The 26,554-nt window shown below is 36.2% G+C and overlaps 1 protein-coding gene across 15 annotated transcripts in view; it reads left to right on the top strand.

The window, feature by feature from the left end:
* Window positions 1-26,554, top strand: part of PCDH7 (protocadherin 7) — a 434,348-nt gene that overhangs the window by 259,104 nt on the left and 148,690 nt on the right. The window contains exon 3 of one of the 15 annotated variants that reach the window (XM_070069606.1): window positions 17,549-17,575. The exons of the other annotated variants lie outside the window; for them this stretch is intronic. Within the exon in view, the coding sequence (XP_069925707.1) occupies window positions 17,549-17,575 (27 nt within the window). The remainder of the gene's footprint in view (window positions 1-17,548; window positions 17,576-26,554) is intronic. 15 annotated transcript variants of the gene reach the window in all.

Here is a 26,554-nt window from a genome sequence, read left to right on the forward strand (position 1 = left end):
CACAGTCCACCAAGAATAAAAAGTTGAAGAATGTGATCCAGCAAAGTTTTCTCCCAACTCTATAATTTGGAGTCTGTTTCTGGTGTAAGTGCACTAAATAGAGCTTCCAGGGAGCCTGAGCCTCCCACAAAGAATGAGGTAATCGAGACAATTTTAATGCCCAACCCACTTTAATGTAATTGTTCTCTACAACACAAACAAATTATCTCTAATACTGAGTTCCACATCACAGATCTTATTTTGCTCATAAAATCACTGGCCTCACCCGCATCATTCCACACCCCAGCATCATACCATTCAAAAAGACATGTAATTATTTAAGTCCAGTCACACCTCATCCATCCCAACTATGCTGCATCCTACTCCACCTGACAGAGATGGACTCACTTGACAACACAAATCCAGGTACATCTTCAGATGAACTACTGGAAAATATGTCCCTACCACCATACTTGACATGCTGTTTACTTCTTTCTATTATAGGAAGCTTCATTCTTAAAAATATTTCTTAGACACCTCCTAGAAGGTAAATTAAATACTCAGTGTGAAGAAATGATAAATATCTCTGCTGAATTTGCAAAAGATGACATGACTAGAAAATAAAACATTCATAAACAAATTCCCTAAAATATATGGGAACGGGATGTTGAGCACAGATTAGACTCATATTGAATTTGCATTAGATAGCCAAGTGTGCATTAGATTCAAAAATGACAATGGGAAAAGATTCCAGGCATTGAGAGAGATGATAGAAGCACCTCCAGTAAATAGGTTTTTGATATGGGAGAATGAAATGTACTCAGACAGTGGGAAGATAGAGCATGAGCAGAGATTGAGAAATGCTGATGTGTGTTTGAGGAAGAGAGTGGAGACTGGTAGGTGATTGGAGAGTTTCTGGGGAGATGAGTTGGATGGATGTGTTATAATCAATTATAACATCCTTTGATTGCCAGACCAAGAGGTTTAACTGTGAGTGTGATGAGAGATTGTTTTTTGAATAAAAGTCTTCCATATTGGAATATTAAGCACATTGTTCTAGTAACATTCAAAAATGATAATAATTGTGACTTAGGAAAATAGAGCCATCTAAGTGCTTATGTTGCTGATTACATTAAAAGTTGGGAGAAACGTGATGTCAGTGGTGGCAGGGCAGTGTGTAGAATGAGGTGAACATAAGTTAGAACCCTACCGGGGACGAGGTACACCTGAGCTGCTACATAGTAAAGATCAAAATCTTAATTATTTTTATTTTTTTCTTAGTTAGTATTCTGTTGAATCCTCGTTCAGATTTCCATGAGCTTGAGGGTGGAAATCTTTATTGCTTTCTTTTTTCATAGATTTCAATTTTCTCTTGAAAAATATTACTGAATAGATTGAGATACTTTCTTTTAAAAATACACAACACAACATGTGCTGGAAAAATGGCACTTCTTGCATTTTTGTAAACTGAGTTTCTTTTACTTATTATTATTATTATTATTATTATTATTATTATTAGCTCCCCAGGTTGCTGGCCTATTTAGGAAGGTTTTATTTCAGGTTGCAGGGCCTGCCTGAATGGGCCGGTTGTGACCTCAGTCACCACGCCCCGTCTGTGCCAGGCCTGCTGGTGGCTTGTGAGGTTTCTTTGATGTGCTCAGGCAAGGATGGCTCCAGGTGGCAGGTCATCTGGAGCGTGACCTGTCATCCGACCTCTGGTGGGCAGGTTCCGGCGTCCACCGCCGGGTAAGCCCCTTCTATCTGGGATGTGTCGTGGGACCGCCCACAGGGCCGTGCTGTCATGGTTTGAACTCCAGACGTTGTGCAGACTGGGAAACCCCAAAGTCCTAAATGGAAGGTACTGAGGGCGGACACTCAGTCCAATCAGTGTTGCAGAGGTGGGCCTGGTGGGAAGCCACAGGTGGATGGGGCGTGCCGGGGGAAGGAGGTTCTCCCGAGATTGGTGGTAAAGGCGGGCCCGGCCATCACAGTCCGCTGACAGACGGGTGGCGCTCGCTCGCCCTCGGTCTGTGAACCTTCAAAACCGTGAGCTCTTAAACCTACCAAGTAGCCCGTGTTAGGCCAGTCCAGCACGCTGGTGCGGAGGAGGGGCCTCATGAGAAAAACCAGGTGGCTCCCGGCCGGTTGCCTGGCGCTCCGGGGAGCCGGAGCGGAGCGCTGCGGGCCGTGCGGAAGCCGGCGCGCTGTGCCAGGAATGCAGTGGTGAGATGGATGGGAAAACCCGAGGTGATTTTCGGTAAAGCCAACCTTTGTTCAGTCATTAATGAAGCAGCCATGGCAAGAAGGGCTGTTAGTGGGAGTAGACTCGGCATTACCCAAGTTATCTCCAGAATTACACTGAATGCGGTCATGCCCTGCGTGCTGTCCTGTGTCTCAGTGCAGCCATTAAGATCAGATATCTGTAGGTAAAATCTAAAAACTACAGTTTTGCTTTAAATATGAATTTCTCTGAGATTACTAGATATAATTCTTTAGTTGACCGGGAGAAGAAAAAGCAAACAGAAATTCTTCATAAAGACAATATTTTCCCATTAAGCATAGAACACTGTCTTTAAAGAAAAAGTCAGGTGTGTTTCATTTCATAACCTAAAGCCAGGTACTTAACGAACTAAATTGGATAATAGAGACTTTGTTTCACTACACAATCCTCCTATTTTTCTTGATAATGATAAGCAGTGGAAGCTGTCTGGGGACTTGACTAACTAGAAACTACCAGTTGTGTGTTGGCTAGGTAAAAAGATTAATTTTTCCTCTCAAGCTAATTTCTGATAATTAACCAGAACATCCGGGAGTGCCAAGACTAATTAAGAATGTACGGTAGCATTTTATAAGCGCCTTTGGAAAAAAATCAACATCCAATATTCTGTTGTCTTACTGTATGTAATATAAATGACCAGTTAAAAAATACTGGGGCATCACTTTTTTTTTTTTCAGATTTATTTATTTTATTTGAAAGGCAGAATTAGAGAGAGAGAGAGAGAGAGAGTTCTCTTCCATCTGCTAGTTCAATCCCCAGATGGGCCACAATGGCCATGGCTGGGCAAGGCTGAAGCCAGGAGCCTGGAGCTTCATCCAGTTTTCCCACATGGGCCATTGTCCCCTGCTTTCCTAGGCACATTCACAGAGAACTGGATTAGAAGTGGAGCAGCCGGGGCTCTAACCAGCACCATATGGGAACAGCCCCATGGGACACCACTTTTCTAATGACATTTTCAGGGGGTATTTTCAAAGAGGTACAACTTTGGGCAGGGTGAGTGTCAACCTGGGAAAAATGAATAATGACCACAAAAGAAAATATCATTAGTTTAGCTAGCTTGTATTTCTCTCATTGACTATCTCACTCCTTTTAGCCTAAGTCAGATGCACAGAATGTATTTCTCTGGGAAAAGCCGTCTGGGCAAGGAAATGGATGCATTATAGTTCTCTCCAATGACAGGCTACTCAATTGTCCTCGAAGATTTAAGGGAGGACAGAACCCTGAGAGACCCAGGGAGAGACAAAGCAGCCATTTGAAACCCCAACCTGAGTTTCCCTTTCATTCTGTGTGTGTGTGTGTGTGTGTACGCGCCCTGTCCTGCCAGGATCCTGGAAAGGTTTCAGTGTCATTGAAAATTGATTATTTCAGATCATTAATAAATTGGCTTATAAAAAATCCATGAACAAGATTCCCAGAGAGGACGCATCACTCCGGAAAGTTCTAAAAATGATCAATAATATTATACATACAGAAACATCAGAATCCCTTTTGTCTTTCACTACCAACATCATAGAAGCCCTTCCTTCACAAAATGTGAATCATTCTGACACAAGAATGCTTTCACTGCTCAATGAACCCTGACATTTTCAGGGTTTTCCTTTATACCCTAGGAAGACAACTAAATGTTCAAATGATTGGTAGTAGAAACTCCTCAGAAATATTACTTGTGCCCATTTTTCTTATATGTTAAGGTATTTCTATTCTACAAAGCAAGATGATGTTTATTTTTCCAATTTTAATTCACTTTTAGCTCCTGAATGCTTTCCACACTCTGATAACAGCTTAAAATTTGTTTACTTATGTTATAAATACAGTGAAAAATGCCCCTTGTTCAAAAGGGTAATACTCTTTAAAATTTCCAGTGCCTTCTGTCTGTGAATTTTAAAGCTGGCCCCTGCTCCCTCTCACATCTTTTTGAGTGTATTAAACAAGTGTGAATGTCAGAGTTCCCCAGACAGTCTTTGGTTTCTACCCACAATCTCCGATGGAAGTTCCATTATATCCTTCAACCCTTTTTATAACTGCTAAACCCTGCCTTCTCAGGTAAGTATATGCCTTACTTATAAAAAATCTGTAGCCCTTGTATGCAGTTATTAGTAAATGCCCTTCCCTTCACAATTAGGATTTTCCTCATTAATAAATACAAGTCACAATATAAGTGATTTTTAATGTCTAAAATCTCTAAATATGAACTTCTCAAATAATAGACTAAAATAATATGAGGAGATTCTGTATCTACTTTTAGTATAAAATAATTTTTAAAAAGCCAGTAAATACAACAATATGGAAGACATGTTTGATTACAATAGTCTCACTGGCTATTTTTAGTCACATTCCTATCAGGATTTAGGACAAAAGTCATTGTTAAATAAGAATAAACAAATATACCACTTTAGTTTCAAGGTCAAGAAGTGAGAATTGTTTTGTTTCATTAAAAATGATCAGTAGCTTACCTGGAAATTATATAACTAGTAAAAAAAAATGTACCTAGTTAGTTTCAAAGTAATGGCAAGTTTTCAAATCATTATTTATTTATGAATAGTTATTCCCATTAAAAGTATATGATTCTTTTAATAAATGGATAAATTTTAAAGATGTCAGTCCACATTAATAGATAATACTGATAAATAAGCAGGCATTAATAATATCTTCCTTTAGAAGTCTTCTGTGTAAAGTAGACATGAAAAACATCTTAGAAACGTTTAGTTCAATCCTCTTGAAGTGTTAGAACACGCATCTTCATAGGTAGCTCTATGTTCTTTTCCCTGTGCCATCTTTGTGTTGGTCCTAAGTCTTCCCAACCCATTACAATTATTATTTTAGTAAATATTAGACTTGAGAAGCCCCTCTGCCTGTTTTCTTCTGCCCCTTGAACTCATTGTCCAGATCATTCAGCCCATTGCTTTGAAGTCAGGGAAGCATCCGCCTCACCCGGCAATTGAAGCCGCTCTGTGGTGTGAAATAAGAGCTTTCTTCTTCCTCTTCCTCCTTGCCTCCTCGTCCCTCGCTTGTCTCCTGTCTCTAAGGGAAAATGTAACTTGTAATTTAGAAAAGTTTGGAAAATTGGTCAAATGGACATCTCTTTTTAAAAACTTTCATTTATTTAAGTTGAGGGAATAGATACAGATCACCTATCCACTAGTTTACACCCTGGATACTGTAACCGTTGGGGCTGGGTCAGGCCCAAGTGATTAGCTGGTTGTTTTCTCCAAAGTGTGTTGCAGGGATACAAGTACTTGAACCATTACCTGTTGCCTACCAGGGTGGACAGTAGCAAGAAGCTGGAATCAGGAGAAAAGCCAGGACTTGAACCTAGGTACTCTAATATGAGATACAGGTGTCACAACCTGGCATCTTAGCAGCTATGTCACTCTCCCCACCTCCCACCCCTAGTGCACTGTCTGTCTGAGTTCTGCTTATAATTCGTGTAAACTCATTCAATATTTAGAGCCATGGAGATTTCACAGTGGACTGTGGCCCTTTATAACGCAGCCTATATCCTCAGTTTCTCCTCCTCTCCTACCTGCTGAGTATTTCTGGCAGAGCCTCTCATCAGGTTTTGTAATGTTTTAAGAACTCTTGACAGTTGTCTTTTCTCATGCTGTCCATTTTTAGGTGAATGCTGTTTTGTCCTTAAAATGGTTTGAGCACATTGCCTATATACTGATGTAGCCCTGTCATCATAGATTAGTGATTTTTCTCCTGTACTCTGAGTTGTTCTTGATGTTTGATCATATTTCAGAAATATCACTCAAATGTCATTAAAATGTTACCCTAAACTAAATGTATGGATGACACAATTCATGGAGGGACATTCTGCTAAAAAGTCCCAGTTCACTATGATTTTTTCCCCTCTGAAGTAAATAATACTCAGTTTTCATTGAAATTAAATAAAGGGATGGCAGTGCAAAGTCCATCTTGAATGGAGTAAGAAAAATTAATTATTGCCTCTTGATATTAATAAAAACAATTTCAATTTCAAACAAAATCGCAAAGAAACCATGCCTAATAGTTGGAACTTTCCAAATTCAAAACAGTTTTCATGGGTAAGAAAAGATTAGTGAGTCATCAGATAGCTGAATGAGTGATCCTTTAAAAGTATTGTGATGTTGCCTGAAATTGAAGGTGACCCTTTGACATGCAATTTAATTAATCCTTTTGCCTAATAAGGAAATGTTAAAGATGAGAAAAGACAATGGGATGATCAATATTACAAATTTCAGTAATGGTAGACTATCTCAGCCATAGATCAAAAGTGGTTTGATTTTTTCAATATAATTTGATAATAGAAAATGTATTATGTTCAATTCATAATATCACTCTACTGGCAGTATCAGATAACCTGGAATTCCTGTCTTTATTTTATTCTCATTGCCTAATAGTGTTACTTGTTCTTTCACTTAGGTATGTTTTGACTTCCAATTAGTTTAAAAGACCCTTAAAATCAGGGACTCTGTCATGACTTTTTCTTTCTGTCTCAGCTGGTCACAGCATGCACAACATAAATTATATTATTTAATAATTATTGGACCAGATTTTTCAGTAGTAAATGCACATCCCACATAGACTGCTTAATGTGGTTTTTGAGAAAGGTTTTTTTTTCATAACTTAAAGGCCTGATATTTTTTTATTTTCCTTTTTCACTGCTAGGGAGTCACAGGCCCCCATTCTGAGACTATATTGGGACATTGCTATTATAGAGAATTGCTGCCACCCTGATTTTTAACATTCTCAAAAACTGTATGTTATTTCCAATTTCTGTTACCTTTGTTAGACCATCACTAGTATAGTTTCTGGGAATGAGGAGACTTCTGATTTATTTTTTACCTGTATTTAGAAAGTAAGGTTACTTCTGACTTTAACAGGTGTTAGAGTACTAATCATTTTTTGTGTTACAAGTTTCATATACAAAATTGGGGTTAAAGTATTCAACATGATTATGTATACTAAAGCTTCTTATTATAAAACACATTTTCCTAAGAATCAGACTACTAATTCAAACACTTAATAATCTGCAACTCACTAGATCATCATTCAAACAAAGGTGGCACAATGAACTCAGATTGCTTTTCCTTTTTACTGTGAAGAGTATATTCAGTGATTAGAGGAGAGTATGAGATTGCTTTCCTTGTTTGACACAATTTAATCTAGGCATTGGGCACTGTCACATATGAAATGCAGTCAAAAATTAATACTAAGCATCATTTCTAACTTCAGTATTATATTGCGTTTTCTCCAAGAGATAACACAGGCTTGCAAAGAAAATCAGATATCATGCTCAATCAGATACAAATACTTCATTTGCTGTTGAGAGAAAAAATAAGTCATATCTGTTTTTAGTGATTTATATGTTTTTTTTTTTTTATTTGAAAGGCAGACTGACAGAAAGAGATGGAGAAATAGGGAAAGAGATCTTTCATCCATGGTTTACTCCCCAAATGATGGCAACAACAGAATCCGTAAGACAGGAATTCCATTCAGATCTCTCACATGGGTGATAGAGACTCAAGTACTTGAGCCATCATCTGCTGCTTCCCTAGCTCATTAACAGAGTTGGATTGGAAGCAGAGCAGTTGGGACTCAAACTGACACACTAATATAGGATGCAGGCATTACCTGCAGTGGCTTAACCTGCTGTGTCACAATAACTGCCCCTAATATATGTATGCTTTTGAAACTGTTACTTCTGTATTCCTAAAATTTTTTTTTTCAAATTTAGAGATAATTCTTAAAACAGGAATATATTTTATATTGATTTTGCATGGACTAAACATCAATTTCTATTAGAATATCAATTCATCTGTCATTCTATGTATTTGCATTTTTTAAAAATAAAGACAGAGCCGGTGCCGTGGCTCAGTAGGCTAATCCTCCACCTTGCGGCGCCAGAACACCAGGTTCTAGTCCCGGTTGGGGCGCCAGAGTCTGTCCCAGTTGTCCCTCTTACAGGCCAGCTCTCTGCTGTGGCCAGGGAGTGCAGTGGAGGATGGCCCAAGTGCTTGGGCCCTGCACCCCATGGGAGACCAGGAGAAGTACCTGGCTCCTGCCATCGGATCAGCGCGGTGCGCCGGCCGCAGTGCGCCAGCCACGGCGGCCATTGGAGGGTGAACCAACGGCAAAGGAAGACTTTTCTCTCTGTCTCTCTCTCTCACTGTCCACTATGGCTGTCAAAAAAATAAATAAATAAATAAAATAAAGACAGAGCTCTAGTTTTTGGGTCAAATTAACTCTTCCTCCATACTTCATTTTATTTTCTATTTAAGGATGACTATTAATTCCATTAACTACCAAGGTCAGTAGTTCATTTATGAAGTATTTTAAGGCCAACTGATTATGTTGTGTCAATTGAAGGTTTTATTAAGTTTATTGACAGTAGATTATTGTTGGAAACACTTTTCATACTTGGATGCCTAGATTTATGACAGATTTACTTTCAAGGGAAATGAGTTTGATGGATAACACAAGAAGCTGTGGAGCTACATGAAAAAAGTCAGTTTTTCATAATATTACTCTTCCATATTGAACTGTCTGGTTAAAGCAAATACTTTATTAGAAATCAAATCAATTTTAGACAATAAAGATCCCATTTTTTATCCCTGAATAAAATACTAGCTCTTCAAAGGTACCCTGTTAAATTAATATAATGTATCAGTTTATGTATTGTAACACAGCATACAAGAGTAGCAAAGAATTAATTTGCCTCACCCTCTTCTTAACCTTGCTCCCTTATAGGAGGTCTTCTCAAGCCAGTGTTTCTCAAGCCAGTGTTTCTCTTCTTTGAAAATACTTGTGTTATATATCAATGACTTTTTCTTTTTATAACGTCAGTATAACATTTTTCTTGCCTACTATAGAGATCAGAATTCATGTATTACACTTTGTAGTACTGTTCACCACTGTGGGTGGGCTCAGTTCTATTCCATTGTTGCATGGTCTCTATTAGAAGAAAACAGCAGATAGATGGATAGGAGGCATAAGTTCATGGGATCTAATTGTCTCGAATCCTGGAAAAGCATTAAGAGAGAAGACCATAAAAAATGATGATGATATAAAATAATACACTTGTTAATCAGCTCAATCGAGACATTCCACTATGTGTTCGTATTTCAGATTGTCATGTTATATGTGTAAAATGTGTAAAATTTTTATATGTCAATTAAAATTAATAAAAAAAAAGGATTGCAGGAACAGAGGTGCAAAGGGGGCCAGGAGGAAGGAAGGTGGGACATAGAATCACTCCCTAGCTCTTTCGTCACTTTGTGGGAATCTCTCCTTGAGAGTTCTTCACAAGCATTTCCAGCAAGTTTTCAACCTGTGTCTTCTCTTCTAGTCTCTGCCCACTTCTCCATTGCTTCCTGCTTTTCCTGCTTGGTCTGCTTATGCCACATTGATCTTCTAAGGAGAGTCGTCACTACTTTCCCCCATAGAAGGTAGACTTTTGGTGCCATCCAAGGTTTGCTCCTCAGGCCAAAAGTAATACTTTCTTTCTAGAATTCCAAATGTGAGAAACTATTTCATAGCTTCCTTTTCAAAATAATTAACAAAACAACCTTTAAACCATTGTGTAATATGGCTGACCTGCTACATTATATGTAAGATGGCATAGGGAACCTGAGAATTTCTGAATTCTTTTTCAGCTGCTTTACTGACATCACGTTTAGTAGTAACTTCTTCCATTCGTTTCCTTGTGTTGTCTCCTTTCCTATTTTTCACATCACCAGGACATGAGAAGTGTTTGAATCTATTTCTGATGGCAAAGGATAATGTTGCCGAGAGAAACGATTTAGAAATTTTCTGTTACTGATTTTGGAGGGGATTTAAAGATTTGAGAGAAAACATTTCAATGTGGTAAGCATTAAACAGTAACTGCATTTGGGTCTGACCACATATTCTGCAAAATTCAATTATCACTTATAGGGAAGTGATTGACAACGTTTGTCTGCTCTTATACAGACATCACTAGCTTTTTGCTAGGATCAAGGAAGTAGCCTCAAAGCTCCTTTTGTAGCTTAACTTTGATCTCTACTTCTGCTTAAGACAACAAGTTAGACTTACATGAGCCAAACAGTTTGGGGAAAAATATTATCTGGATTATTATTCACACAGACACACACACCCCTACACCTGTTATCTACATGTATATGTGTATTTGTATCTTCATCTATGTAATCTAAAGTGTATTTCTATTTCTGTTTGACAAACAGTAATGATTTTATTTTAAACTATGTGAGGTTACTTCAAAAATTTGTGGAATATTAAATTAAAAGTCTATTGTAGTGCCTAAAATTTTTGAAATCCAAACATTTATTTTTCATAACATGTGTTTCCCAAGAGCTTTTTGTTTCCCAAGAGCTTTTTGGAGACTGTAGTGCTAACAATGAACTAAAGGGTTTCTGGTAGTCTTTGAACAAAGGTGAAACTCAACCTCCTGAATTTTAAGTGGAGGTTGGTCTGTTTAAAAGCAGCACATGGATTAGCATCGAACTTTCAAATCAACTATGCTATTGTCTGTTAAAAAGCTAACTTAAGTTAGGATATGTCAAAAAAGTTGTCTGCTTTCACTGATTGCAACCCAAAATCCTCATTGAATTTACATTTTCCAAATAAAGAGAAAACAAATACACCAGGGTTGAACCTAAAAATTAAAAAAAAAATTTTGATCGTAAATATTTCATACTCAGAAAAAATAGTGTAGTTTGTTTTGCATAATCACTGCTAGCTTTATTTTTTTCATCTAATATCATCACCAGCAGTATATGAGAGATTTCTTAACCCTTAAAAATGTTAACATGTTTCTGATTCTGGCTATCTGTGGCTTGGCACAAATAAATTTTCCATAATCAGTATGCATTTCTTGTAGAATGGAAACATAAGTGACATTTTGAAATATTTTAATTGCTTGTTCAAAATTGCTAGTGGATATGCCAAAGTGAGAATAAGATTCTGAAACTAATTAATGTGACTTCATTTATCAAGAGCACTAGAGCTGCTATAAATACTAATAATAGCATTGTAACAGTATATTTCTGTTTGTCTGTTGACATTCAATACTGCTATCGTGTCCCACACCACTGAGTCGAAGAAATTCATTCTGTGGATTTAACAGAAAGCATTCCACATTTTTCTGTAGTAAATTCCAAGACTTTATATATTGAGGTTTCTTGATATTATGTTAGTATCCATAGTACTATGTTCTGTTGGTTTAAAAAAAAAACTGTTTGTTGCTTACAGAGCTGGGAATTAAGAGAAACAGTAAAACACATCTTAGGTTCAACTGTGTTAACACAGTTAATTAAAGTAACCATTACATCATTGCTGGAGGGAGTAGAAATGAGCAGATTGGTGGGGTTAACATGTAGAAATATTCATTTTAATATAAAATCTTGCTTCATCAGTAGGGTACTGAAACAGAAAAGCTTCAAAATGACATTCTTGGGTAAAAGACCTGGCCTTCATATTTCATCTTTATTTTCATTTTGGAATTTTGTTCAGAAGAGTATTTGTTCACCACAGATATTTTGAAGACATACAGAGAGAGCACTGAATTAACAGTGCTAGATGTGGTCTTGGTAACTTTGTTTCCCCAGCCAATTTTGCTTTTCAGGTCTTCCATTTCATAATATATAAATCTAAAGGAACTGGACTCAGTAATATTGTAAGTCTTTGCAACAGGCTCAAAAAGACCAAGATATTAAGATTACTAGTAGCAGCCGGCGCTGCGGCTCACTAGGCTAATCCTCTGCCTTGCGGCGCTGGCACACCGGGTTCTAGTCCCAGTCGGGGCGCCGGATTCTATCCCGGTTGCCCCTCTTCCAGGCCAACTCTCTGCTGTGGCCAGGGAGTGCAGTGGAGGATGGCCCAAGTCCTTGTGCCCTGCACCCCATGGGAGACCAGGAGAAGTACCTGGCTCCTGCCATCGGATCAGCGCGGTGCGCTGGCCACGGTGTGCCGGCCATGGTGGCCATTGGAGGGTGAACCAACGGCAAAGGAAGACCTTTCTCTCTGTCTCTCTCTCTCACTGTCCACTCTGCCTGTTAAAAAAAAAAAAAAAAAAGATTACTAGTAGACGATGATTAATGCCTCACCTACCACACACACACACACACACACACACAGAATTCAGTTTGTTTTTTTTTTTTAAACCAACAGAACATAGTACTATGGATACTAACATAATATCAAGATAGTCAAATTTTATGGCTAGAATTATATCCAGGAGAAAATTACCTTCCATAGTGTAATTCCAAAAATTCATTTGTACGTCCTTAAGAATCATCACTTAAAGGAAAACAGTTTGTTATTTCCAAAAGAGGTCTTCAAAAATTTCATGGTAATGAAATTACCAGAGAACTACGTATGGATTTCTTGCTCTCTCTCTCTTTTTTTTTTTCCACTCAAATAAAACTTGCCTTTTAATTCCATTTTCCCATTCACTTTTTGGAGTTTGATGGTATAACAATAAAATTTCCATGTTAAATACAAAGAATTCTATAGGGAGTAAGGTAATACAAGTTGAAGGTGGCAAAAGGAAGGCATAACACACTCATCTAAGAGAGAAAGAAGGCTGAGCCATAGATGAATGTAAACATTTGTAAATAGAAATGTCCCTCCCACGGGAGCTACATTTGCCATCTGAGGCAGAAGGCCAGATTAGTAACACTATTAATGGAAAGGAAAGGCACATTTCTGTTTCATTTTATATGTTGTCTTGCTTAGAAATTTCATTTGTCTTTGTTTTCATCCCCAGGCGTAGCTAATTATTTATTGGATTTATATTCTGATTTCTTTGCATGAAACATTACAGATCATCATTTTCATTATTTCAACAAATCTTACTCTAGACGAGGTTGGTTATAGAACTGGCCTTAGCCGGTGCTGCAGCTCACTAGGCTAATCCTCCGCCTTGCGGCGCCGGCACACCGGGTTCTAGTCCTGGTCGGGGCGCTGGATTCTGTCCCGGTTGCCCCTCTTCCAGGCCAACTCTCTGCTGTGGCCAGGGAGTGCAGTGGAGGATGGCCCAAGTCCTTGGGCCCTGCACCCCATGGGAGACCAGGATAAGTACCTGGCTCCTGCCATCGGATCAACGCGGTGCGCTGGCCGCAGCACGCCGGCCACAGCACGCCGGCCGCGGCGGTCATTGGAGGGTGAACCAACGGCAAAAGGAAGACCTTTCTCTCTGTCTCTCTCTCACTGTCCACTCTGCCTGTCAATAAATAAATAAATAAATAAATAAATAAAAGAACTGGCCTTATCAGGTATTTTACATCTGGTAAAATGGAGAGAATATAACTTAGGAAAGAGAATGCTTTGCGATTTAGTGATGACCATGCAATCAACTTACTAATTTCATGTCCTTGGACAAGTTTTCTAGTCTCTCTGACATTTAGCATTTCCATTTAAATATCAGCAAAATTCCTAATATACTGAACTGTGTTAAAGGTAAATATAATACATATCAGACAGTTCTTAATTATTTTACCTTCAATTTGTTCATGTTCACTTTGAAATAAGCACATTTCCCAATTCTAGTAATTTGTAAAGCTCTGATTTAATCCTTTGCTGCACCATGTGATGCCTTGAATGGAAACAATTGTCCCTTTGGACTTCAGTGTTCTCATTAATGAAAGAAAGTGTTCAAACTGTATAAGCTTAAATATTCTGCTACTCTTTTGTAAAATTGTATTTCTTTTGGTCTACTTAATTTTTTTAAAAAGATTTTATTTATTTAATTGAGAAGTAGAGTTACAAAGAGAGTGAGGGAGAGACAGACAGGAAGGTCTTCCATCTGCTAGTTCACTACCCAAATGGCCACAAAGACTGGGCCTGAGCTGATCTGAAGGCAGGAGCCAGGAGCTTCTTCCAGGCCTCCCACATGGTTGTGGGGACCCAAACATTTGAGCCATCCTCTGCTGCCTTCCCAGGATCATTAGCATGGAGCTGGATCTGAAGAGGAGCAGCCAGGACACAAACTGTTGCACATATGATAATGCCGACACCACAGGCGGAGGCCTAGCCTACCACACCACAGCAATGGCCCCAGTGGTCTCTTTAATTTTAAACAATAACAAAATAAAATGCAGTACCATTCCCTAAGCCAGGAACTAACCATCATCGTTTTGATGCATCATTTCATAACCCAGGAATACATATAAAAATCTGGCCTTTTAAAGTTGAAGTCTAGTCTGTGTAAGGGTCACTTTGAAAAGCAATATAATATCCACCTGGAACAGTTAAGAAACTTGAGATGCGTACTTTTATTTTTTTCTTAAAGAAAGGCTAATCCACATACTGAGTTCTTCCAAAGTGGAAATTTTATTTCTACGATTGACTCTGATACATGTGAGTTACAATTTCTTTTGACCTGCAGTTGATTCCACCTTGCATGCTGAATGACAGCTACTGATTACATTAATATTCAGCTATCTGCCCTATCTTCCCAACAGGTCATTTTTAGTCTTCTTTTAAAAGTTAATTTTGTTCCACTGAGAGTAGAATTATTGTTATCTCCCATGAAGATGGTTTGTGCTCATAAAAGCCTTTCTTAAAGCATTCAAAGCAAACAAACAAAAAATCATTTCTATTGTAGATCATCAAATGATTCACTGTGATACAGATATTGCAGCAAATCTACAAAGCAAAATTTGTGTTTATATATATATATTTATATTGATATATATACACATAATCACTATTTCATGTGCCCTCCCATTCTGATTTTCCTATAACATCATTATGAAGAAATGGTTGAACGACAAAGGTGATCATTCTGCAATTCATTTTTCTTATTTAAATTTTCAATATGGTAATATAGTGAGAATACATAGCAAATACCTTTATATCTGAGCATAACATTCTAAAGTACATTGTGATATTTCATACCTACATGGCAATAACAATTTTCATAGGTTGTAGATTAGAGAAACTGGATCTTTGCCCAGTACATTCCTTTATATTTTATGATGGAGAAATCTCATCAATGTTTTTCTGCAATTGTATTCCAAAATCTTTCTCTTTTCCCTCGCATAGGGAAAAGTAAACTGCAACACACACAAAACTTATCCCGAGTGTGAGAACCCTTTCATTAAAACATGAACGTAGCTCTCATTTTTCCTTCTCACCTTCTTTTAATGTCATGTAATTAACTTACAGATCACCAGAGTAACAAAGTAAGAAAAAAGTAACTGTCCATATCTGTTGTATCCCAGGTTTCTATCTGAAAATCTTTTCGTTTTCTTTCTTCTTTACCTGTTCCTGGTGAGTCTTTCCTGAAAGGACAACTAGCTGATGCCTCCAAACTTCCAAGTAGGAATGTCAAATTAGTTCGAGCCCCATTTAACAGCTACACAATGTGGTGGATACTGTTGATAGTGTTCAATGGGAAATTTTGTCGTTAGCAATTCTTGAATTCTGTTGCACAAGTTTAAATTGTGAAAATGACTTATTAAGTAACATTTATTTTCTAGATACCCAGTATTAAAAATATGTACTTGAATACATTTAATTATTATACATTTTTAGAATTATCTTAAAGCATAGGAATATGTTTTATTTAGATATTAGTTAGAATATGAAACAATAAACTAAAATCTCAATCATGTTCACTTACTTATGAGTCCTAAGAAATACTTCTCTCATTAGGATAGTCCAGGAGTACATGCAAAGCAGGAAAGAACGCTTTAGGTACGTTAAGGGATATTTAGTTTGGAGTAAGTATTTTCTGCTGCAAAGGTGCTCACTCACTAGGTCACTGTCAGGATGAGACTGAGCTAAGCAGGAATGTAAATTATTTTAAAGGCCAGAGTTGCATCTATGAAAATATGCTATTTCCTGGAAAGCACAGAAACCTGAGTTACATTAAACTACCCATTCATAAAAATTGTGTTTTTCACTCTGTTTGGAGATATGAATCGCCACATAAGAAAGGAATATTAAAACATTAGCCAATGCAGTAGACAGATAGAAACTGCCTAGTAGTAGCATGTGATAAAAAATGGGGGATGCATTTTTGGAATGTTTATGCCCACAGATGTATGAATTCCACTACATTTCTCTACATGATGAATTACTGAGAATAATTAGATGCAGAATATTGTAATATGTTTCATAGATGGATAGATAGAATCATCAACTACATGCTCTTAGTTATAAACAGTTATGCACACTACAGTCTGAATTAAATTTAAGCAAGAGTTCTCAGTTTATGAGAAACCTAACATTTTCCATATGCACTGTCATATTCCATTCTTTTTCTAATATTCATATTTCATTAGCATTTAGTACACAGGCCTTGGGATTTTTTTAAAAAGAAACAAATATATTCCGTTTCTATATTTGTGAACTATTTATCATTTAAGTTACCATCAAGGCCTAGTTAGTTTTGTTTGACACAAAATTAATTTAAATCCCACCTCTTTTACTTTTGATATGCAAATATTTTACTTTGATGTTGTAGCAATACAAATTGAAGTTTATAAAGTGAACCGCTAATGCTAATTTGATTACTTCTGTATTAGTGTTGAGTGCAACAAAATTAGCAAGAGATTGTTTTAAAAATGAAACTGGGAATGGAAGAACTCTTTCTCTGCAGGCCCTCTGCAATGATGGTAGAATTAATGCATGGACATTAATGCTTGATGATTCTCACAGAGCAATAAATGCAATTTGAAGGAAAATAATTTACAATTTTTTTGAAAACCTGACAGCTTGATTTATTCTTTTAAATTGTGAGTTCCTCAAAAAGCCCTTAATTTACTTTTCAGTAGATCAGAGTTCAAATCTATTTAAAATATTTATTGCAGATGATATAGCACAATTTATTTTTAGCAGTTAAAAAATGTTTAATATGGTAAAGGCAAGGTGCCTGAATTGCAAATTCAGTACTTTTTGTAAAGAAGTGCAGCAATTTTTCTTAAAAATGAATAAATTCTTTCTTTCATTATCTGATTTATTTGATAAAGTTGAAGATTCCTAATGACTTGCAATAACAAGGATGGCAGAAATGTCTGGTTGTAAATCAAGCTAAGATAGGTACACCTAAGACTATTGAAAACAATTTTCTCTCTCTCTGTTTAAAAAGTACCTGAGAATGATATCTCACCAAACATATATATCTCACCAGTATGTCTTTAGTCTGCCAGATATCCCAATGGTGGAGCTGCAGTAATATCTGCCACCTGTAGTGTGCCTGCAGCGTGCATGTTGCTTGTCTGTTTATCAATGAAATGTCTGTGTAGTGTCTGTCTGTAATTTGCTTTATGCCTGAAAGTCTCTATGCTCATTAACCTTTTGCAGGTGCTGCACCATTCCAAGGAACTACAGGTACTAAAAGAATGGGCACTACTTATCTAAATGTGGCACAGCACCCCTGTGAACTTTAACCTGTCCTCTTGCCTACCCATAAAAAAGGTTGTGGAGGTCCCTGAATTAAGACCCAGTGAGTTAAATATGCATGAACAAGCTGAGGAAGTGCACAGAGAAGTAGCTAATGAATGAATGTCATTTTTTGTTGTATATTTCCATGTATTGTTATTTGAAACCCCTGTCTCACCAAATAATGCCAAGATTTCAAGAAAGAGAGAGAGAGGGATAGATTGGGAGCTATGGATCTATATTTATATATAGAATCATCAGAAGTTTTTCCTCAAGATGTGACTTTAATAATGCATTAGAATTTATTCATATGGTGTCAATTTTTTAAGAGTTCTCCATAACATATATTGCATATTGGAATGTAGTATCACTTCTCAGCCTTTTGCCTAAGATCAAGTGATTACTGAGATTGACTAGGTTGGAATGTTGATGAATAGAAATTTATACAAAAAAATCATAAAATAGATTACATTAAGGATTAAATATTGAATTCTATTAGGCTGATTCTCTATAAAATTATACAATTTGCATATAACTTAGTCAATTAAATAATATCAAGCATTACCATTGTTCTACATTTTTTCTTCATGTAATTCACAAATTTTATACTTGTGGTGGAAAAGTCTATGCAGTGATACATTCTTGAAGAAGTGAGGTAATGTGTGTGTAATATGTGAATAGATGCATGGTTCTGACATAACAACTATAATGTCGGAGACTGCTCTTCCAGAATGCTAAAGTTTCCTTTAAATATCCTTAGATTTTATTTGTAAGGGAAAAGAAAAGATTTTGGTCCTTTTTAGCCATTGCCCCCTCCTCCCCCCAAAAATTAGACAATTCTCTCTCATAAAATGGTCGCTTCGGTTTATGTATGTGTGTTTTTATGCTCAATACAACGTTTAAAGATAGTAGAAATCAATCTTTCTTGGATCAAGCATTATTACTGTGTTAAATAGTCTTGGGCAAATCATATCATTCAACAGACTTGTTAAAGGTAAAGAATGCTATTTTGATTATGACAGTCATTAGTATTATTAAAAATAATGACAAAGTTGGCAGTCTTTATCATTGAAACCGTTTTCAGGAGCTAAAATGGGTATAGTATAATCTGAGCCTCAATAACTTCACAATCTAAATTGCCATCTTGTTCAACATTCCATTTAATAAGCACAAATTCTTTTAGAAGTTTCCAGGGCAAATTGTTAAGAATAATACTATCCCCTTCTTTTCATAATGGGTATTGAATAATTATCTAGAATCCTTTTCCTATATAAGGAAAAAAATTAAGATAGATATCCTTAAGGAAGGAAGACATCACATCTTCACTTAAAAAGAGATTCTTTAGATGGGTATGCTCATTGCTTTGGTCATCTCTTCATCCCTATCTCACCTTGCACTAGTTCTTTCAATTACAGTGTTATGCTTTGTAAATCATCTACTTTAAAACTCTTCCTCTTCTACCATAATGTGAAAACACTCAAGTCAACACTGAAATGTATCTTAAAATGATATCCTCAGAAATATGCTAATGCATGAATCCCAATCCCCATTCAAGTCTTAAGGTCAATTCCTATTTTACCAACCATCATTTTCATTTAAATAGAGAAAATGTTCTCTGGATCATATGAAAGAGAAAAGAAAAAAAAAAGAAAAAGAAAGTTTAGAACATTACACACAGTATGTCTTCTTCCCAAGGCACAGTTGTAAGAGAGGAAAGAGGACAGAAACTTTACATGGGAAAATAAGGAAAGTGGAACATCTTTGATAAAAGGGACACTTAGGCCTTAGTTCCATTTAGTTCACATTCCTGTGACTAAGGAATTGGATTCTTAAAGATTGCAATTAATCTTAATTTACATTTAAATATCCACATTTGGCTGGTGGTTATCAAACTGGACAGTGCTGATTAAGATTGTCATGTTCTCATTTAACTTTGAAAAGCAAAAGTTAAATGTTCTCAATTTAGCATTTGAAATAGATATCAAAGAATAAAACTGATGATCATTCTTTGGGACATTCAGTATTCTTTTTGATAATTTCATATTGTGTATCTTAGTTTCCTGTGTTTTTAACTTCTTTCCTCACTGAATATAATTAAAATATTTTGAAAATTAATATTTTATATACTTTAAACTATAATAAATAGAATATAAATATATAATACATACGTAATTTATAAATATATATAAATATATTACATATGCATGCAGTTTTCCTTTTTAAGTAGAATTCCAATAGATATATATGAATAGATTTCATGCAATTATTAAATCATTGAGCTGTCCTTAAAACTTGTTTTATATGATAGTTAGAACAATGATTTTGGAGTCAAACAAGAGATCAAGTTAGAGTTCTAGGACTACTTGAATGATGTTTAAAGCCTTTCATTTCCTTGTGTATAATTAGGGTTAGTGATGCTTTAAATCCTGTAGAATTGTGGTAAAGATTGAATAAGTTGGTAACATAAAGCATGCTTTGCCTCGCAATGTTTGTTAAGTAGGTGACAGCAGGTATCAAATCTTAATTCTTAATATAAGTCTTATGAATGCAACAGGTTCTTCAAAGGAACATTTTTTTCTTTATTGTAGCCAAAAGTGTAAAATTCCCAATTCAGCTGAGTGTAAATAATGCTAGTGTGGTTAAATGCTTACTCTGTACAGATACAGGGTGATGCTGTAGGGAACTTCAGTATAACAACCTAAGTATACAGGTTGGGAGATGGATATTGGTTTCAAATGTTTAAGAACTGCATCAAGGAGGGGAAAATAAATATGCAATTGTGCTTCCACTTAAGCTTCTAGTTTTTACTTTTGTTAGTAAAACTGTCAAGCCATGTTCCTATTGGTTTCAGATGCAACTAATTCTTTTACCAGAGCCAAACTTTGGGAATGTCCTCATAATTTCAGAGAACTTTCTCTGTGATCTGATAATCACATTAATCAGTCAAAGGGGATGCTAATGTTACCACTGGGATGCCAAAAAAAAGTACAAAAAGACTAATGCTGCATTATACATAACAAGTTTTTAATTCCTTGCCTCCAACTACTGTTCGTGAAATTAATAACCAGTGAGGGTGACTCTCCCATTCTTTTTTTTTTTTTTTTTTTTTTTACAGGCAGAGTTAGACAGTGAGAGAGAGAGGAGAAAGGTCTTCCTTCCATTGATTAACCCCCCAAATGGCGGCTACAGCTGGCATGCTGTGCTGATCCGAAGGAAGCCAGGAGCCAGGTGCTTCCTCCTGGTCTCTCATGTGGGTGCAGGGCCCAAGCACTTGGGCCATCCTCCACTACCTTCCTGGGCCACAGCAGAGAGCTGGACTGAAAGAGGAACAACGGGGACAGAATCTGGCGCCCCAACCGGGACTAGAACCCGAGTGCTGGTGTCGCAGGTGGAGGATTAGCCTAGTGAGCCGCGGTGCCGGCCTCTCCCATTCCTTTTTAATGAATCCCCCACCCTCACCCCATCAATATCAAATTGCCACTGAGAACTTCCAGGAATACTCACTTCATCTGACACGTGCTGTCTGTAAAGTTAGCAGACCTGGGGTGCATGCAGGCCTGTGGCTTCTCCAGTGCTAGTTTCTGCATTTCCCACAGACTCAACTGTCCTTGACCTATTGTACTTGACAATTTCTTTGAAGTACCTCTAAGATGTTCAGAAACTTTCAAATGTGATTAATATAGTTTCCTTTCTAAGAAAAGTCATAGTTCTCAATGGCCTATTGCATCCATAACATAAAATTAAATATATAAAGAAGGAACTATCAAAATGGTAATATTCTATGAAACTGGTCATTATGATAAGTAATATTGTTCATAAAGTATAGTACTCTTCTAATTGTAGGGAAACCTGCTCTAGTGGAAGCATAGGTAATTGTTAAAAATCAGCTTTGTTATATTTTGTTAGCAGGTACACTATGTATTCAGGTGTTAATAACAAAAAGCCAGTTAAAGTTCTGAGAAGAAACAAACATGTAGGTTTTTTATTAGTTTTTACTGAAAAGGAAATATATTAAGTATTTTGAAGAAAACCTTTAACTTAATTTTTAGTCAGATAACCACAATCCCCTCTCCAAAAAAATCTTGGGGTTGGAATGTTAGTGAATTGTAAATTTAATAGAAGTTTTGGATATGCATTTTTTAAAACAATAGTAATACCCACCGATTGTTTAGAACAAGGTCAGTCTGTGGATGTGTGCATTCACAGTTTACAGTATCTCCAAATGTATAAACTGGGAAACCGGGGGGGGGGGGGGGGAAGAATGCTAGGTTGGTTCTATTTAATAGAATGCGTACTGCATGGCCTTTTGGATATTTTAGGGTATCGACACGGTTATTTAAGATTCTAGTTAAAGCATCAGCTCTGTTAAAAAAAATCAAGCATGATGAGGGAAATCCTACTACCTAAAACCCTCAGGACTATTGATTCTTATAATCTACTATTATGATTAAGAGTGTTTAACATCTTAACAATCTTTGGATTCTTGCTTTTATAAAAATTTTCCCAATTTGGAAGAATTGGAAAACTGTAGAGTTTAGTTGGCCCTGGGAAAACTTGCCTCGAAGGACCCATGTTCTCACCTGCAATGCCGTATTTCCAGGTGAACACCGTAACAGCTCTGTGACTGCTCTGCTGTGATATGAATGAGCAGTCATTCAGAAACAGCTGAAAAGGAACCAGTTTGTTTTTTTTCTTTGTTTCATATGATAAAAATTTGATTTCTAGATCTAAAGAGTCAAAACAGAGTAGGAAACGAGAAGTTCAAATTTGGAAACATAGTAGCTAATAAAAAAAGTATGTTTGAAACCCAAAGATCAGCTTTCTAAGATGCCCTCCTAAGAGCGTGAAAAATTTAAATACCACAAATTTTCACTTAGTTATTTAAGCATAATTCAGTTATTTAGATGGTCTTATTAACATTTGAACTAAATAACTTTAATAAATTTGTGTATTCAAATTTGGATTATCTGTGTTCTATGAAAGTCGAAACCTCAATGAAAGTTGAAATCTTTATACTCTCAAGATACATAAGGAGATTGCTATCTTTTATTAAAAGCATTTAATCCTAAAATATAGTTTTTTAAACTCAGTAGATACATTCAACACCATCACCAAAATGGACTTTAGAAAGCTGCAACATCTCAATATGGCTCTGTGCTAATAGATATCCGTGAGCCAGTTGTAATAATTGAGCAGCTGAAATGTGACTAGTCCTAATTGAGATGTGTTGTAAATGTAACAAACACACCAGATTTAGTACTAAGAAAAGGAATGTAAACTATATTAATAATTATTTTGTATTTATTATATATTGATAGGATTATATTTTGTATAAGGTTGAATAGAATGCATTAGAGAATGTCACTTGTTTCCTCTTATTTTCTAAATATGGCTACAAAGACATTTTAAAATTATGTTTGGGCCTCTTATGTGTGATTTGTATTCTATTTCTATGGTTCAGCATTGATGCAGAGTTTATACAAAAGAAAAATTCTGCAATTTTAAGAGAAACAATGAGACAGGTATATGTACATTTATATTGCTGCTGTAATAAATTCCTAAAATCTTAGTGGCTTACCACAACACTAATCTATTTTCTTACAGTTTGAGAGGTCAGAAGTCCAAAGTGGATGCCACTGGGCTAAAATCAAGGTATTGGAAAGCTGCATTTCTTTTTGAGGCTGGAAGGGAGAGTCCTTTTTCTTTGCTCAACTACTTGTAACACTAATTCTCTCCATGACTCTCTTTCTCTGCCTCTCTGATGCACTTATGAGGACCCTGGTAACAATGAGTCCACATGGACAGACTAACCAGGGTACCCTCCCCATCTCAAGATCAGATGATCTGCTGTTTTCATCTCTTGCCAGATTCCTAGAATTAAGATGTAAGCATCTTTAGGTGACCATTATTCTGCCTCACACAGTGTTAATAATGTACATTTAATTCATTATATAATTATTTGAAAATTCTTGTATCATTTGTGTATCCTGTCTCTCATCTATCTGTGTTTCTACCTATCATCTGCCTGATTCTCCACTTCACAGTGAACTTCAATGCTTTTCTTCAGACCTTTCTATTTGTTTCCTTGTGGTACATGATTTTTCTTATCATCTAAGTTTTCTAAAAGCACCAGAGAGTCTTCATCCCACCTATGTAATCAAAGCCAAAGCGCATTACGTGATGAAACGGAGAAACTAAGTTGTCCATCTTACTTTGGTAGTTCCAATTAAGAGCAAAATCTCTGTGTATGGCATCATTTGTTAGGTTCTTCAGGTAGATTAACAACTGACACAGCAGCCATACTAGAAAGAAAAGAATGTGAATTCCTGTGGGTGGGCACATTTTTCAGCTTGGATAGAATCAGTAGATCTTTCGTGAAGAAAAGGCTTTGAGACAAAGCCAAACAGAGGAGAGAGGAAAACTGCTTCTCAGTCCCTCCAAGAGACTTTGTTAGTTTAGCACACCTGCTCAGGCCTTTTAAGAGCATCTTGGGACCTGCTACTGTTGGAGGAAATGTGAGATCCCCAAGAAACCGTAGAAATGTGGCAGATATATGTAATATCTTTTTACTTTGTTGGAAACTGAGAAAATTCAGTTTTCTTTTAACAGTATAGTAGATGAATCGGGACATCACCATTGTTTTTTTTATAATATTGGTGGATAGCCGGACTTAGGGCAATTGATGAAACTATAGCTTTGGAGTCAGAATTTGGCCCTTGCATTTTTATACAAAAGAAACTTGTTTTAAATTAAATGCATCTTTTGAAATCGTATATTCTAAATTTCAGTGTTTAAATTATTTTCTTGTTTTCAGTAATGATAATGATTTAGCCAGACTTAAGAAAACTGTTCATTTATCCTATCTGGTGAATAAAGCTAAAGGGGATACTAATTGCCAAGAGGCACAGCAATAAAATCAGTGGACTCTAAACATGGTGATTTAGACACAACCTAGTTACTGTTTTCTTCTTTTTCTGTTTTGGTTTTGTTTTGTCCACCTGATGCAATTAAAAGCAACCGCCTTTTTGAAAGCTTTGCATTATTTCTGTGTAGGTGATTTCATGGAAAATTTACCAGGTAGAGAATGATATTAAGTTGTTGAAGAAGAATACTAAATACATTAAATAAATTATATATAAATATATATTATATATAATAAATTATATATAAATAAATTATATGATTTACAATGGCCTCTCTTTATTTTAAAAATTATATAAACAATAATATGAATTATATATGGAAAGAATTTTTTGACATTAAAGTTAATCTGTAATAATTTCATCCCCAGGTTAGATGATATTCTGTGAGCTTTTAGAAAGCTTTTATTATTGGAAATGTGTTCTGAAATATTTACAGTTTAAACTATAGCTAATATTATTGAGAACAAAGAAGTGTGGAGGGTAGAATTGCAAATATTCATTCAGCAGGTAAAAGGTAAATTTATAAAACTGGGGGTGAGTATGTTCAAATCTTGAGAACATAATTAAGGGAAAATCTGCTTTACATTTAAATATAGAGATAAATTACACAAAAATAAAATTGCTCAATGGGTTTAGACCTTGTTGTCCAAGAGACATATCTCCGCACAAAATTTTTTCCCTAAAATAATGCAGAAAGTATTCAGTGATTTTCTCAGTACAGTTCCACATTAGCTTAGAATGTTGGAGGGGATAAAATGTTGAATTATAAATTTATAATCAAACATTTGAAAATAACACTTAATAAAGAAAGTCCAGAGACTACACAAATGATCCGTTTTTGCCGTCCTTTTTTTTTGTTAGAGGGTGGAAAAGGAAAAAAAAAAAAACATTAAGTACCCCATGTTTCCTTTCTTTGGTGGAGGTTTAGGCAAATAGATACCAACTTCTAAAATGTAGAAAGTAATAATTAGATGAAAAAGAAGGAACAGTGCTATTGAGCTAAGCAGAATAAGAAATTAAGATAGGAAATTATGAACTTTGCCAGGAAACTCTGAATTTATTTTGTAAAGTCATGGCCTCTGGAATAGACTTTGAATGCAAGTAGGAGATGGCCAGACTGAGATTAAGGTGAACACTATATACTAGGAAAATAACCTGAGTAACCTGAAGAGCACAGTAGATAGACGCTATGAAATGAAGTGATCGTCTTGATCTCTGGATAGTGGAATAAAATTGAAGAGATTCAAGAGATGTGAATTAGTTGGGTGACTATATGATATTCGTGTTTTTACTTACTGAAACTGTGCATGATAAACAGGGATGGCAGTGAGGAAGGTAATGACTGAAATACCAGTTGATGTTTCTCATCAGAGTATGGTCAAAATATGATGAAAAGCTCATTCATAGCAGAGTACAGAGTGAAAGGATCTGAGTTCAGTGATCCTTCTCAAAATATGGTCCTTGGATCAGAAGCCTTCATATCATCTGGCAATTGATCAAGATTGCCAGTAATCTCAGTCCTTCCTAGACCTACTGAATTAAAAACTCTGAGTGGGATCCAGTAATCTGTCCTAGCAAGCCTCTGGGGAGTCCAAGGCACATTAATATTTGAAGACAATATGTTTCCAGAATGCAGACCCATAATTAAAGAGTTGATTGAACTGGAGGATAAGGAAGGCAGAATGATCAAGAACAGCTAAATTTTCCGTTGCAGGCAACTAAGTGAAGAGTGAAGTCGTAAAATGAGATAGGATATATGTGGGAGGACCTAAGTTACGCCAAAAAATGGGTACTTTTAAAAATATATAATTGGCAAGGAAGCTGTGATGACAAAACTGTAGGTCTGGGGTCGGAAGTCAGCAATTGGTCTTTATTAGACCCATGTTTGGTCTCATTTTGGTCACATCCAGTTATTTATGTATTTGTAATTTACTGCTACAAAGTCTGGTTAGAGGCTATGACACAGTGAGAATATGTGATGTCGCAGAAAGAACCTTGGACTTTA

Source organism: Oryctolagus cuniculus, chromosome 2, assembly GCF_964237555.1.
Source record: "Oryctolagus cuniculus chromosome 2, mOryCun1.1, whole genome shotgun sequence".
NCBI lineage: Eukaryota > Metazoa > Chordata > Mammalia > Lagomorpha > Leporidae > Oryctolagus > Oryctolagus cuniculus.